The sequence below is a fragment of the Bidens hawaiensis genome, unplaced genomic scaffold (assembly GCF_021521415.1).
Source record: "Bidens hawaiensis isolate Kalapana, Puna unplaced genomic scaffold, B.hawaiensis_p1.1 tig00016044_1, whole genome shotgun sequence".
NCBI classification, from domain to species: Eukaryota; Viridiplantae; Streptophyta; class Magnoliopsida; order Asterales; family Asteraceae; genus Bidens; species Bidens hawaiensis.
In genome coordinates, this window is record NW_027492456.1 from 49,966 (window position 1) to 63,966 (window position 14,001).

The 14,001-nt window shown below is 33.6% G+C and overlaps 1 protein-coding gene across 1 annotated transcript in view; it reads left to right on the forward strand.

Annotated features, from left to right (window-relative positions):
• The window catches only part of LOC143550513 (gamma-glutamyl peptidase 5-like), a 34,072-nt gene extending 20,973 nt beyond the window's left edge, over window positions 1-13,099 (forward strand). The window contains exon 4 of the mRNA XM_077041146.1: window positions 13,022-13,099. Coding sequence (XP_076897261.1) covers window positions 13,022-13,099 — 78 coding nt within the window. The remainder of the gene's footprint in view (window positions 1-13,021) is intronic.
• The last annotated feature ends 902 nt before the right edge of the window (window positions 13,100-14,001 follow it).

Consider the following 14,001-nt stretch of genomic DNA (forward strand, 5'->3'; position numbering starts at 1 on the left):
CACGTGCCCTGCTGGTAGTTGGTGGGTAAGTAGCGGCTGATAGCGACCAGGCCTGCTGTATACTATTCCTTTTCCACCAACTGTCAGCTACGCACGTGGTATGACAAGAGTTGGTGAGTAGGCAGCGGCTAATAGTGACATACAGTGTAGGAGCATGCTGCTCGCCATACTGTTGTCTATAAGTTGTCGTATCTTTAGTCAGATCTTTTTCCCATACCTCGTCAGGTACAGTACAGAAGATCTTCCCGTATCGTACGGACTGGCTTATTTGGGCGGGAGTATTCCCCCTCCCGCCCTTGTGCGGGATTGTTCCCGGCTTCGCTCATTCCTTCAGGTGACACTGAACGATTGAGAGCTAAGTGCCTTGTGCGTGTAGCCTTGCTGCGCGGGTGGCCTTCCCTAATGGCTTGTATCCGAGGCTGCGGGGACAGGCGGAGTCCTTCACCATTGGGAGGCATTTCCTGCGGGACCAGCTTGCGTACTGCGCGTAAGGACGTCACGTCTCTGAGCATGGTTGGTCCTGCGGATCCAGTTGGTTTCTGCGCAGACGTCCCTGTTTAAGGTGAGTCTTGCGGGTCCAACTGGGCTCTGCTGGGACCTACCTCTTCAATTTATATTGATACTTTTATGTTACTATATTGATTAAAAAATGTATGAATTAAAAACATCCTGAATTACATTTATAGTGAACCCTTTCTTTTTAATCCTTATCGTTTACGGGACTACTTAGACCTCCTATCCCAAACTCATGTATTTAAAGGTTTTCGACCAACTTTTCTTAATGAACACTTTTAACTTAATTGAAGATAAAACCTGGCCAAACTCTCTAAATAAATAGGTGTATATTTGTCACCTTTACGTTGTATGATTGCACCAATCAAGTTTGCAGATCAGGACAAGTCTAGTGTGTATACGTACACGTGTAGATAACTTTAAATATGCTAGAACTAGAATAGTTTAGGCTTTATATTATTTTATAAAATAAAATAAAATGGTGAATTGAATTTGTTTTGAATTAGGAATGGAATGCTATAAAAGGGAGAGTGTGTGTGGATGAGCATGAACCAGACACAGAGGCATGGAAACAGCTATGTACCAGCTTTAAAAATAAAAAAATCAGTTATGTGTTCTTCAAAACAAACAAGAAAATGAAATGAATTTATATATCAACTTTCCTTTTCTTATTTCTTTATGAAATATTTAGGATATGTTTTATTGAAAGCTTATAGCTTCAAACTTTTAAGAAAAAACTTCTGGCTTTAAGGTTTTAACAAAACATCAAAATGAAATGATTCTTCATTTTTAGTTGAGTGTTTTATTGTACTTATGTTGTTGTTAGGTTTATATGTTTATTTTATCTTGTTTTCTCTAAAAGGAGATATAAATATAACGCACAAAGCATAATACAAGGATTATACGATATTATTATGTTATGTTATAACTTACATGCCATGTTTTTAACGCATATTAGCAGTGAAGCTAAGCAAGTATACAGATAGTTTATGAATCGATCTTGTCATAGTAACCTTATTCTTAACTCATTGTTAGGGGTGTTCATCGAATCGAATAACAAATTTTCAGGTTAAATCGAATCAAATATTCTGAATAATTGTTTTTTTTGCCGGTATTCGTATTCGATTAAAAGTTGAACTATTCGATTCGTATTCGTATTATATGCCCAATTCGAAGTGCAATTTAAATTCGTATTTGAAACTCGGATTCGAATCGGATTCGAATAAATTCGATTTTAATTCGAATAATACAATCTAATTCAAGTTTACATATGCCAACAATTCGAAAACCATAATCATAATTGCAAAAAAACATATAAATTTAAAGTATCTACAATACCACATGATAATAAATTCAAAACTTAACTACAAATAGTATTGTATAAAACTCAAAATATTCAAAACAAGAAGTAAATAACACACATATTAGTATAGGCTAGGAAACAATAGTATGACATATTGGGTTTAATAACTTGTAATGGGCATTTATTAATTATGGATTTGACACAAATATAATATATATATATATATATGCATATATGTATATATAATTTGATTTCGAATTTCGAATCGAATCGAATAATAAATCATAAATTCGTATTCGATTAATATACTCGAATATGAATCAAAGCGAATTCGAATTTTTTAAAAACGAATTCGAATCTTAATAATCGAATTGAATTTCGAATGTTTCGAATGCGAATCGAAATCTGAACACCCCTACTCATTGTGTTTCAAAATCTCTAATATATGCAACCAAATCCGTGCGAACATGTTTATCAAATGTTAATTTTTGTTTATTTGATTGGATGGATTAAGTTCAACTTCACTTGGGATCACCACATCCTCGTATGTATGTATGTGATTATTATTGTTAGTGACGAATCTAGAAGAAGAGTTCCAAGAATAACGTAGGCTATTCTGCAACCTATGTTAGATTTGATCTGATTATCATTCTTGGACCCTTATGTGTGAATAATTTAATATACATATGCACTTGTTTTCACCACTTGAGAACCCTTGTTTCCCACGGTCCACTTTATTCGTTATTTAGAGACTATATTATCTCAACCAGTATGTATGATTGTGTTCAAAGTTTTAACTCATGTAATTAAAAGTGTGTATTTATTTTATGATCTTGTCATATTTAAAGAATCATGTAAAAGATATCAATGGATACAAAAGAAAACTTAAAGAACCTTTTGATTACATCAAAACAGAAGGTAAGCGGGCAACAAGCTATGTCGCTACCTTTTTTAAAATTGCAAAACCCAATCTTTTAAAAACTACATTTGCTGATCTTGGAGTCATAACATTACTATGCATGACCCGTTGAACACGGGTATTTGACGTGTTAACATCTACCTATATTCTAATGAAAGAAAATAATTATAGAGACGTGTCGCGCTGTGGTTAATCCTTATAATTTTTTTCCCTCCAAAACTAATAACCTGTTTTTTACACATATGGATCTTATTGACCTTAATATATGTTATAACTTAATAATTACGCACTTCCTTTTACACTCCATTTATATTATATCTATAACATGATTAAATTATTCACTTTCCTTTGAACTCTATTTATATATATCTATACATTTTTATAAAAATAAATATTTAAATATTATACTACTATACGTTGTTAGAATCACCCACTTGTGGTCTAGTGGTTCGAATCCCACTTGTGTCATATTTGGGGGGATATTGGCAATGAAGGATTTGAGCTAGGCCTTATGCAAAGGTTGTCAGTTTGAATCCTGAGCCCACCCGGATTTTGTCCCACCGTGTGTTACGCCCGAGAGTTCTACTCTTGTGGTGGCACAACGGCTGTCAAGTGGCAGTTGGCGGTATGGTTTCCCGGGGGAACGCCTAAGCCAAACTCTGAAGCCAGCGTGGGTCCGGTTAAGACAACATAGTTTGGCCAGAGTGGGGCATCGGGGCTCTCCAAATTTGAAGAGTGCGGTAGCCTAAAAATATAAGAAAGTCGCCATTCTAAAAAAACTATACGTTGTTAGAATAAATTCCACAACATACTTTGTGAAATCCAAAAATCAACAACAAACCATATTTGTTAAAGATTGAAAAGAATATAATTTCAAATGTTATCTTTATCATATTATACTATGTATATTGTTCAATCTGTAAATAGAACAATAATCCCAACTTAGTTTATTCCCACCAGTGGTCCCAAATTTAAAAAACAATTGGCTCTTAATGGTCCCCAGTTAAAAAAAAAACCTAACGGCGTTAAGTTTTTTTCGAATTTCAAACTGATTTTTAGGGCTTTTGACCGAAAGAAGGATACGAGTCGATTGGTGTAATACTTAGCTCAGAACGATACTCCAAACAACTTAATTATTGTTAATTTGAAGTTAAAACACCAGATTTGAAGCGCTAATCAAGCCATTTGAAGCATCATTTCGAGATAAGTTTTACGTTAATCGACTCGTATTCTCCTTACGATCAAAAGCTCTAAAAACTCAGTTTGAAATTCGGAAAAAACTTAACATCGTTAGGTTTTTTTTAACGGAGAACCATTGAGAGCCAACTTTTTTAAATTTGGGACCACTGGTGGGAATAAACCAAGTTGGGATTATTATCGGCCAATAACATAGTTGGAATTATTAAAATCCAATTTTCCAATAGAAAAACAACTCGAAAATGCTTTCATTTTTCGAAGCAATTTTTGAATCATTAAATTATAAATATATGATTGAATTTTTTGTAACAGCTAAGTTATTATTATTATTATACACTATATATGTGGATTGAATCTTTGACCTCCAATTTCATACCCGAACCACCTTAACACCTCACCAAAATGGGAATGACATATGCTAAAAAATTGGTCAATTTTTTGTAAAATCAATCCATTTATCTATTGATTTTTTTTACATTGTCATATAATAACTTAATAAATTATAAATACATGATTTAAATCTATCCATTTATTTTTTTGATTAATTTAGTAAACTATATATATGTTAAATAAAATGTAAGGATAGTATATACCAATCACTTTCATATAAAATAAAGTTTACCATATTCAGTTTTTTGGTTTTTATTTATCAAGGATTGTTTCATGTTTTTTGTAGAGCTTAAATTTAATTGTTTTTGGTTAAAAGTTGGTAAATAGATTGTTTGGTACAAATTAACTATATTTGCCTTAAAATTTGTTACGGGTAAAAAAAGCGTAATCTGAATATTCCAAAAGTTTGAGAATACAAATATATTTATCGTCAAACTTGTTACGAGCTCAAAGTTTTGACTTTAAAATGTAAAAAAAATGAAAGTTGGAATTTTAAACGTGATTTGGGTTTCCAATTTATTTTCAATGACATTTTTGAAAATAATCAAAAGATTCGGGATTGGTAAAATGAATATTTTTCTTACAACTATTAAAATTTAATAAAAAATGATGAACACTTCCGACATACCACCTCCAGGCCTATCATGCTTTTAACTTTTATCAAATTTGAAACATTTGTGTCAGCATTGACTTTTCCTTTAATTGTGATCAAAATTTTGTATGTGAAGCATGTCATACAAAATTATGCTCAAGCTAAGCAAAACATTCACAAAATTAAACAGGTTAGCATGCTACTTTTTATGTTGTCATTAATCATTTCAGTTATACATATATGATACTAAGAATGGAATTTTCAATAGATAGAGCGTTCTTGGGTATGTTTTTGCACCGTGCGTTATTATTTTTTTATTAAGTTCGTTCTTTTGAAAAAAACATTTTGTGATATAAATCAAATCAAATTTATGTACACACAGTATTGATACAAGCATAGATGTCATACATTTTTTCATATACGTTATGTAGTTATATTTGTTTTGTTTGTAACTTTATTATTTAAATCAATTCATGTGTTACTTACTGGGACTCTAAAGCTAGTTGGTGTAATATTGTTAGAAGTGGATAAAATTATAGTTAAAACAATCTATCATATAAACACACATAATATGCGTACATACATACATACTAGATTATAGTATATTTTAGAAGACTCATACAGTATATTTGTTTGACTTAAGAAACAATTTATGGGTTGGCCATTGTACTAATCGACATCTCCTCATTTCGGTTTCTGGCTTTCAGACATCTTGATTTTTACTTGATTGTGAAAAAAGATGATCTCTACCTTGTCCGTTAGATTCGATTTCTTTATGCAATGTCTTTTCCCTTCATGACATAATTATCATTTTTTTAAGGAAAATTGGTTTTAAATAATCCCAACTATCACCTATTGGCAAATAACAAACCCAACTTTGCACTTGGCTGGTGGCGGTCCTAACTAAAAGGGTATTTGTTCTTAACGGGCCGCGACTAACGGATGTTAACCCCGTTAGTGATTTGCTGATGTTAACCTTCTTCTCCGGCCGGAAACCTGCAACTCGCCTCCATTCTCCCTAATATCATCACACCGTCTCCCTCCCTCTTCAAAACACGTCGAAAAATTGAAAATGAAGTACATTACATCTTCTTCCATAGCCAATCCCTAAATACCAAACCCGATCTTATTTTCAAAATTTTGAAATCAATGTTACACGATTTACAAAATAAGCATAGGGATTTTGTTAAGGGTGTCAAAACGAGTCAAATGAAGTGTCAATTACCTCGAATGACGCACGATTGACGAGGGTGGACTTCGCCGGAGACAAGTCAGTTAGGTTTTGTATGAGGGGAAAGATAGATAGAGAGACGGTGTAACGATATTAGGGAGAATGGAGGCGAGTTGCAGGTTTCCAGCAGGTTTCCTGCCGGAGAAGAAGGTCAACGTCAGCAAATCACTAACGGGGTTAACATCCGTTAGTCGCGGCCCGTTAAGAACAATACCCCTTTAGTTAGGACCGCCACCAGCCAAGTACAAAGTTGGGCCTATTATTTGCCAATAGGTGATAGTTGGGATTATTTAAAACCAATTTTCTTTTTTTCAAATATCGACCTAGTGAGAAATTGAGAATTGGCATTAATAGCCTTCAGGGGCCATACTCGTCCATGAGTCTCCATTCTGTTATCAAGTCATTTATCCCACTTGTCCAATCTATGCTTTATAAATAAGTAGTCATCAATTGTCGCATGCATGTCATAATTTTGCGAGCATAACCTATTTTTTCCCACTTCTTTTATTTCACCTTTCATCGTTTCATAATATATATAAACTTACAACTTGTAAACTTAAGTGATTTCAATTTAAAACAAATTGGGTTTAAAAAGAAAACGGACTCTTAAACGCATGGGCAGTGTCTTAATATAACACCTCACTTTTATAAGACATGTATTTAGATTTTAGAATATATTCTGGTTAAATAGCTTGGTTATATAACATTTTTCTAAAAACAATACTTTGTTTTACAAACAAATGTTTAAACAAAATCTATGTTCACATCTCACATTTTTGGTCGTCAACGTCTCAACGCCAACCATAAAAATATTAAACAAACGAAAAGAAAATTTGATGGACATAACGAAGAGTGTTGTCCAAAGTTTGGTCAACTCAGCCATGAAGATATTGATTGGTCTTGCTATGTGTGAACAAACCAATCCAGAAAGCAAGCTAATTAGAATGTTAATTTTAAAGTTAAAGACAACATTGAATACCATTAGAAAAATAAAGATCAAGATACTTAAGAAAGAAAATGGAGAATAACTTCTATTTGAAGAGTACAGAGGGTACGTAACTTAAGGGTGTGTCAGAAATCGAAAAAAAAACTAATTTGAAACTAAAAAAATTGAACCTAAACAAAAACTGATGGCTTGATTATATGTTTTTGTACAAACAAAACTTATGGTTCGGTTGATTTCACATGTAAAAGAAATCGAAAAAGCCGAACCGAACTGCAACTTGAAACCAAACCCGATGGTCTTTTGTACTTTCTCAATCGTTTGTGGGTTCCCGATCGCGATGACCTTCGTACTTGTATACTCGACGAAGCTCACAAGTCGCGGTATTCTGTTCATCCCGGTGCGGATAAGATGTACTTCGATCTTCGTGCTACCTTTTGGTGGCCGGGTATGAAAAAGGACGTAGCCTTGTATGTATCTAAATGTCTTACTTGCTCAAAAGTCAAAGCCGAACATCAACGACCTTTTGGTTTACTCGAGCAACCACCGATTCCCGTTTGGAAATGGGAAGACATTGCTACGGACTTTATCACTAAACTACCCAACACCCAAAAAGGAAACGATAGCATTTGGGTGATTATCGATCGTTTAACTAAATCTGCTCATTTCATTCCGATCCGCAAGAAGCATTCTGTCGAGCAGCTTGCTCAAATCTATGTTCGGGAAATTTTGTGCCGACACGGTTTACCATTGACTATCATTTCCGATCGCGATGCTCGTTTTACTTCTCATTTTTGGCAATCTCTTCAAGAAAACTTGGGAACACGTCTCGATCTTAGCACTGCTTATCATCCTCAAACGGATGGACAATCCGAACGTACGATTCAAACACTCGAGAATATGCTACGAGCGTGTGTTCTTGATTTCGGTGGGAATTGGGATTCCCACATCCCTTTTATTGAGTTTTCTTACAATAATAGTTTCCACTCTAGCATTAGCATGGCTCCCTTCGAAGCCCTCTACGGTCGTAAATGTCGTTCCCCGATTTGTTGGAACGAGATTGGTGAAGCTCAAATCACTGGTCCCGAACTGGTTCAAGAAACCACTGACCGTATCGATTAAATCCGTAAAAATCTTCTGGCCGCTAGAAGTCGTCAAAAGAGTTATGCCGACAAACGACGGAAACCAATTGAGTTTAATGTTGACGACCTTGTCCTTCTCAAAGTATCTCCTTGGAAGGGGGTAATTCGTTTTGGAAAGAAGGGAAAACTAGCTCCTCGATTCGTTGGTCCATTTAAAATTCTTGAACGGGTTGGAAAGGTGGCTTATCAACTCGAATTACCAGAAGAGCTTACCGGTGTTCATCCAACTTTTCATGTTTCGAATCTCAAAAAGTGCTTAGCCGAAGGTAATCTCCATATAATTCTCGACGAAGTACATGTCGATGAAACGATGATCATGGTTGAAAGACCTGTCGAAATCGTGGACCGAAACGAAAAGAAAACCAAACATAGTTGCATCCGGTTAGTTAACGTTCGATGGGAATCACGGCGTGGCGCAGATTTACATGGGAACGAGAAGACGCAATGAAAGAGAAGTATCCACATCTATTTGCCTCATCATCATCATCATAATTTCGGGAAGAAATTTCCTAAAATAGGGGATACTGTGATAATCCTCGATTTCGGGTTAAATTGTATTTATTTTGTACTTGTTTTTATGTTGTAAACCGACCCGATTTATATCCCGAACATTTCAAATATATAAAATATTGGATTTTATGTTACTAAAACATTCTCGCTTGTCTAATTTGAAAAACCCCTTTTACGGATTCGAAAACGGACTTAAAACGCTCAAGATACATCAAAAACGAACTTCCGGACGCGAACCGACGTACTGACCAGCAGCAGATCAGCAACAGACCAGCAGCCCATTTTTTTTATTTTTTATTTTTTTGTTGTTTTGTGACTTGTCTTGACCCCTCTTGCATGCAAACCTTGATATCACACCCCATGCTTGACCCTTTCAACCCACTCTATATATATACCCCTATCCCCTTCATTAATCCTTGCTCATTCATCTCTTTCTCTTCCAATTCTCAAGTATTCAAAGGTGTTCTTCATATTTTTTTTTGACAGTTTGACTTTCCAAAGTCAAACTGACCATAGTCTTACATTATAATCAACTTGTTAACACTTATTTATACTTGAAGATTGTTATACAACATATATATAATAGCACCCTTTGTACCTTCGGTGGGCATTTCTCCGATCTCGGTCGGTTAAGTGTCCGGCCCACAAGACAAAGCTACATGGAGGACTCGTAGTAGACTTTGATTTTATATATTTTCCGCATCTAACTATCAAACTAGTTATACTTGTTTAACTTTTGCTCATCTTAGTTATATTTTACATTTTGAGTTCCATGGTTATGGGTTTGTAGAGACTAGCCTCGGTTATTCCGTAAATAGCTCCAAACCGGAAGCCGAACTCTTGTTTACTAGTTTGTTTAAATAGTTGTATAAACATGTTTTATGTAAGATTTGAGTTTCTAAAATCATTTTAATTAGTTCCATGGTTATGGGTTTGTAGAATCTAACCTCGGTCTTATCCCGAAATAAGATCCGAACTGAAAACCGAACTTTCGTTTAAAGACTTTGTTGTTGACTTTTGTATGTAAAACTTTGGTATTATTATTTATAAATTATTTTACAAGTTCTACGATGTTTGGACATGTGGTAACCATTCTTGGCCTTATTCCAAGATAAAAAAACCGAACCAAACCGAACTAAACCAAGTTTACTCGCTTAAGACACACAAGTGTGTTTTTAACCATTAAAGCTTATATATTTCTTTAAAAATACTTTATAAACTGATTTTAATTTTTTTCACAAAGTACTCGGAATGTTGAATCCAACTTGATCTTATAACAAAGTTTGGACCGACTAAACCGAACACTCGATTAACAGACGTTGTTAGTTCTAAAACAATAGAACTACATACTTAGTTAAGTCTCTTTAAGATTTATTGAGTTATCTCAAACATTTATTATTTTGGGAAAGTTGACTTTGGGTTTGGTCAAGTCACCAAGACCCGAACCGACCACCCGAACACTCGTTAAAACCCGTTTTAGTATCTATATTATAAAGGGACTTGTTTTCTTGCATTTTTACCCACCTTATTACTTAACATAGGTTGAGAAATTAAGGGCTAGATACTTTAACCCGGTTTCGAGCAAACTTACATTTTTAAAGGACTATTATTATAATTTCTTAAATATTTACATTTTAAACCTTAAACTTTAAATTGTTTATATTTCTTATCATTTATTTTCATTTAAAGACTTCCAAGACAACTTTTCTAATACAAGACTTCTTTTCCTTTAGGCTTCGTTCGTTAAACTCATCGTTTCGGTTAATCTCCAAATCATCAAATCTTTCAAGTTTATTACTTGAATGTGAGTATTTTCATCCCCCTTTTTCACTCTTTTATATTTTGGGGGTGACATTGCAAACTTATTCAAATCCAAATGATTTATACTTGAGTATTAAACCACAAACTTTATTGTATACTTTACTTAAATAAATGCTCGATTTGGTGATTATATGCTTATATGTTTAAGTGCTAATGTGTTTACCGCTTTTGGATGGTTGATTCAAAATCCGAGTATATCTGGCATCCCCTTATAGAAAGGTGTCGTTAATGTATTCTTATTAACGATTTCATACAAAATCCGAGTATATTTGGCATCCCCTTATAGAAAGGTGTCATTAATGTATTCTTATTAACGATTTCATTTATCTAAATTATTGCTATTATTTATTGTTTTGTATACAAGTTGTGGAATTTCATATTATATATCTATTGTTCAAAAACTATGAAATTGCTCACCAACCTTTGTGTTGACAAAATCTATTTATGCAATGTTACAGGTTTGACTTTAGGTTGACTCGAGGACTTGAAAAAAAAAACGTTATCGAGACTATTAGGATATTAGCAAAACGAACAATATATTATTTACTATGATTTGAATTTGGTTATTGTATGAACAAGTTATGTGACTCTTTGTGTTTTTATGAATTTAAATGAGTTAATTAAATATTGTCACTTAATAGTGTCGTGTGCGATGAACAATCGGTTGCGCCCCGAAGTTTCCGTCATGGTCGGGGTGTGACACAAACGTTTTAACACAAATAAGCAAATGCAATCATTAAAATATTTAACACGTCATAAAAGCTATGAAAGTTTTGCCGGTCTAGTAAATAAAAAGTTTTGAAAGTTTTAAATGGCAATATCCAAACCTCACTCTTTTGTTGATTTCTTGTTTTTCTTTCCTTTTTTTTTTTGAACGGACGATTTTATTGATCAAAACAAAAAGAAGCTAGCAAGGAGCTAGATAAAATACAACGAAAACCCAATTACATAACACCAAGACTACAACATCTATCAAAATAGAAAAGCACACCAAGAATCCTAATCCAACCCTATGACTCAGGGTATGATAGAAACCATGTGTTGGGTAGGAAACGTAAGAAACAATCATAGTCATTCATTATTAGATCCTAGTAGTAAGATTGTTCCAAGCATTTTCTTATGTTTAAACGATTAATAAAGGGCAAAAAGGTAAAGTGTTGGCTTATTTAAAAAAGGAGACTACTTAAAATTTGCCTCATCGTTCATCTGTAACAAATAACGCTCCTAGATCTCACTCCAATTCCAACGATCCAAATTGAAGATCAAAGGAGGCAATTGAAGATCATCGACAAGATTTCAACATGTTTTGTGCTGATTAGAGGCGATTAAGGTAAAGAGAAAACTGTAATCCTTTTTGCTTTGTTATTGTCGGCAGCCTAATATTTCAGGTTAATCTCGTAACCCGATGAGACACAAGCTCAATTCACCTCTGATTTTAAAAAAATCGTAGTTGAATTGCTAGTTTCTTTTATGTACATGCAGTTAGTGTGTTAATTTTACCTGGTTTTGGGTCCAAATTGTCTTTGCTAGGTGTTATTATGCTTATAAGGTTTTGTGAGAGTTAGACTTGTTGGTTTTCCTTATGATGGTAATAAATATATGTAGGCTGAAGTATTTGATGTTTGGTTGATGGTGTTGTTAAATGATTGTGGGTCGTTGGCTTGTAACTGGTTGTGCTAGTTATGTGCTCCTTAGCATTTTGCCCTGTGTTGGTAAGCCACATATGTGCTGGTTTGCCATGTGTTGCTAAAAAATATACGTAGGTTGAAGTGTGTGTTTGCCTTGTAGTGGTAAAAATTGCATAGGCTTCTCTTGGTTTGTTATAATTAAGATTTTTGGTTTCTTTAAAGGGGTTGGGTTGTTGATAAAGTATGTGGTCAAAGCTGCGTAGGATGTGTTGGCGGTGCTAGTTTTATTTTGTCACGCTACTAGTTGTGTGTGTGTGTGTATGTATGTTAGTAAAATATAAGCTAATTTGATGTGTTGGTATTGGTAATATATATGTTAAAGTTGTGTTGGGTTCACATATGCTACTAATTTGATGTATTGGTATTAATAACAGATATGTTAAACTTTTGTTTTGTTGATGACCTTCAAAATCATTTATTGGTTACCTGTTAGAAAGTTATGCATGTGTTGTTTTGTTGATGCTTTTAATAAGTATTTCGTTTGTTGTTTTGGTTATGTTGTTAGAAATTCGTCCTTGTGTTACTAGGATTTGTTGATAATATATGTGTTGCTGTTAAAAATTATTATGGTGTTGTTAGAAATTATTGTGCTGATATTTAGTGTGTTGTATGTATGGCTATTAGTAATTTGTGTGTGTTTTTTTTTAGACACATTATATCTTATGTTTATGTTTACATGTTACGTAATGTGATTCTACAGATAAATTTGTTGAGCAAGAGGCTAACAATAACTATGGTGTCAATTATGGTATGTTTTCTATGCGTTACATAGATGGACGATGCTGTTAAAGAAAATCTGGAGAGAGGAGTGTTTGATAGGATAAGTGACATAGTTGAAAGGGCGCTCTGATTGGATTGGTTGTTTCTTCAACTTTGCCAAAGTTTATTTTGGATTTCATGTTTTGGTGTCGTTTTACTATTTGGGATCCCATGTTTTAATGACCATTATAATTAATAGTAGTTCTAAATAGTACATAATATACTTATATTGGTTGTTGAATCATATATGTTTAACTGGTTTTGTTAAATATGGATTGTGTTCAACAAAAGAGCACCGTGATAGTCGCAGTTAATAAACAACACGTAATTTAGTCAAAATTAATAAACATTTTATAATTACTTTTATTGGTTGTTAATATTCAATCGTTTTTTTTAAATGTGGATTTATGTTTAACAAAAGAGCAGTTTGTTATTTATAGTTTGTTGTTTATAATAGGTAAGCAACCGCACTAAAAATAAATTAACAACAAATGTAAAGATGTTAAAGTTAAATCTTTAAACTATTCAGATGAAAGAGTTTAACAAACTGATGAACAAAATCTACTATGTTTCATACAACAAACTTATAATATGAACAATTGAAGGTATAAATTATGCGATACATTTCACAAGTAACTACACATCTAAATCACCAAACAAAGAATGCTAAACAAGAAGTCCCCTTAGTAATGGAAATAAGCGATGAAATGGAGAAAACTATGATATCTTCAACTGCCTTGCACCCCATCTTTTTTTCTCTTGATTGGATTTTAGAAGTCATCATCCGAATCATTAGTATCAACTGCAACATGTTTATGAGATGCTAATACTCTTTGTTAATAACACAACAAAAATGACATTAACCAACCATGCTAGCTCTTTTTTTTCAAAAGACTAACCTTATCTTGCTAATGATCTCACAGTTTCACACACACTAACACTTCGCTTCTTTGATGTTAAAGACCCAACGTCGATAACACATTGCTACATGTT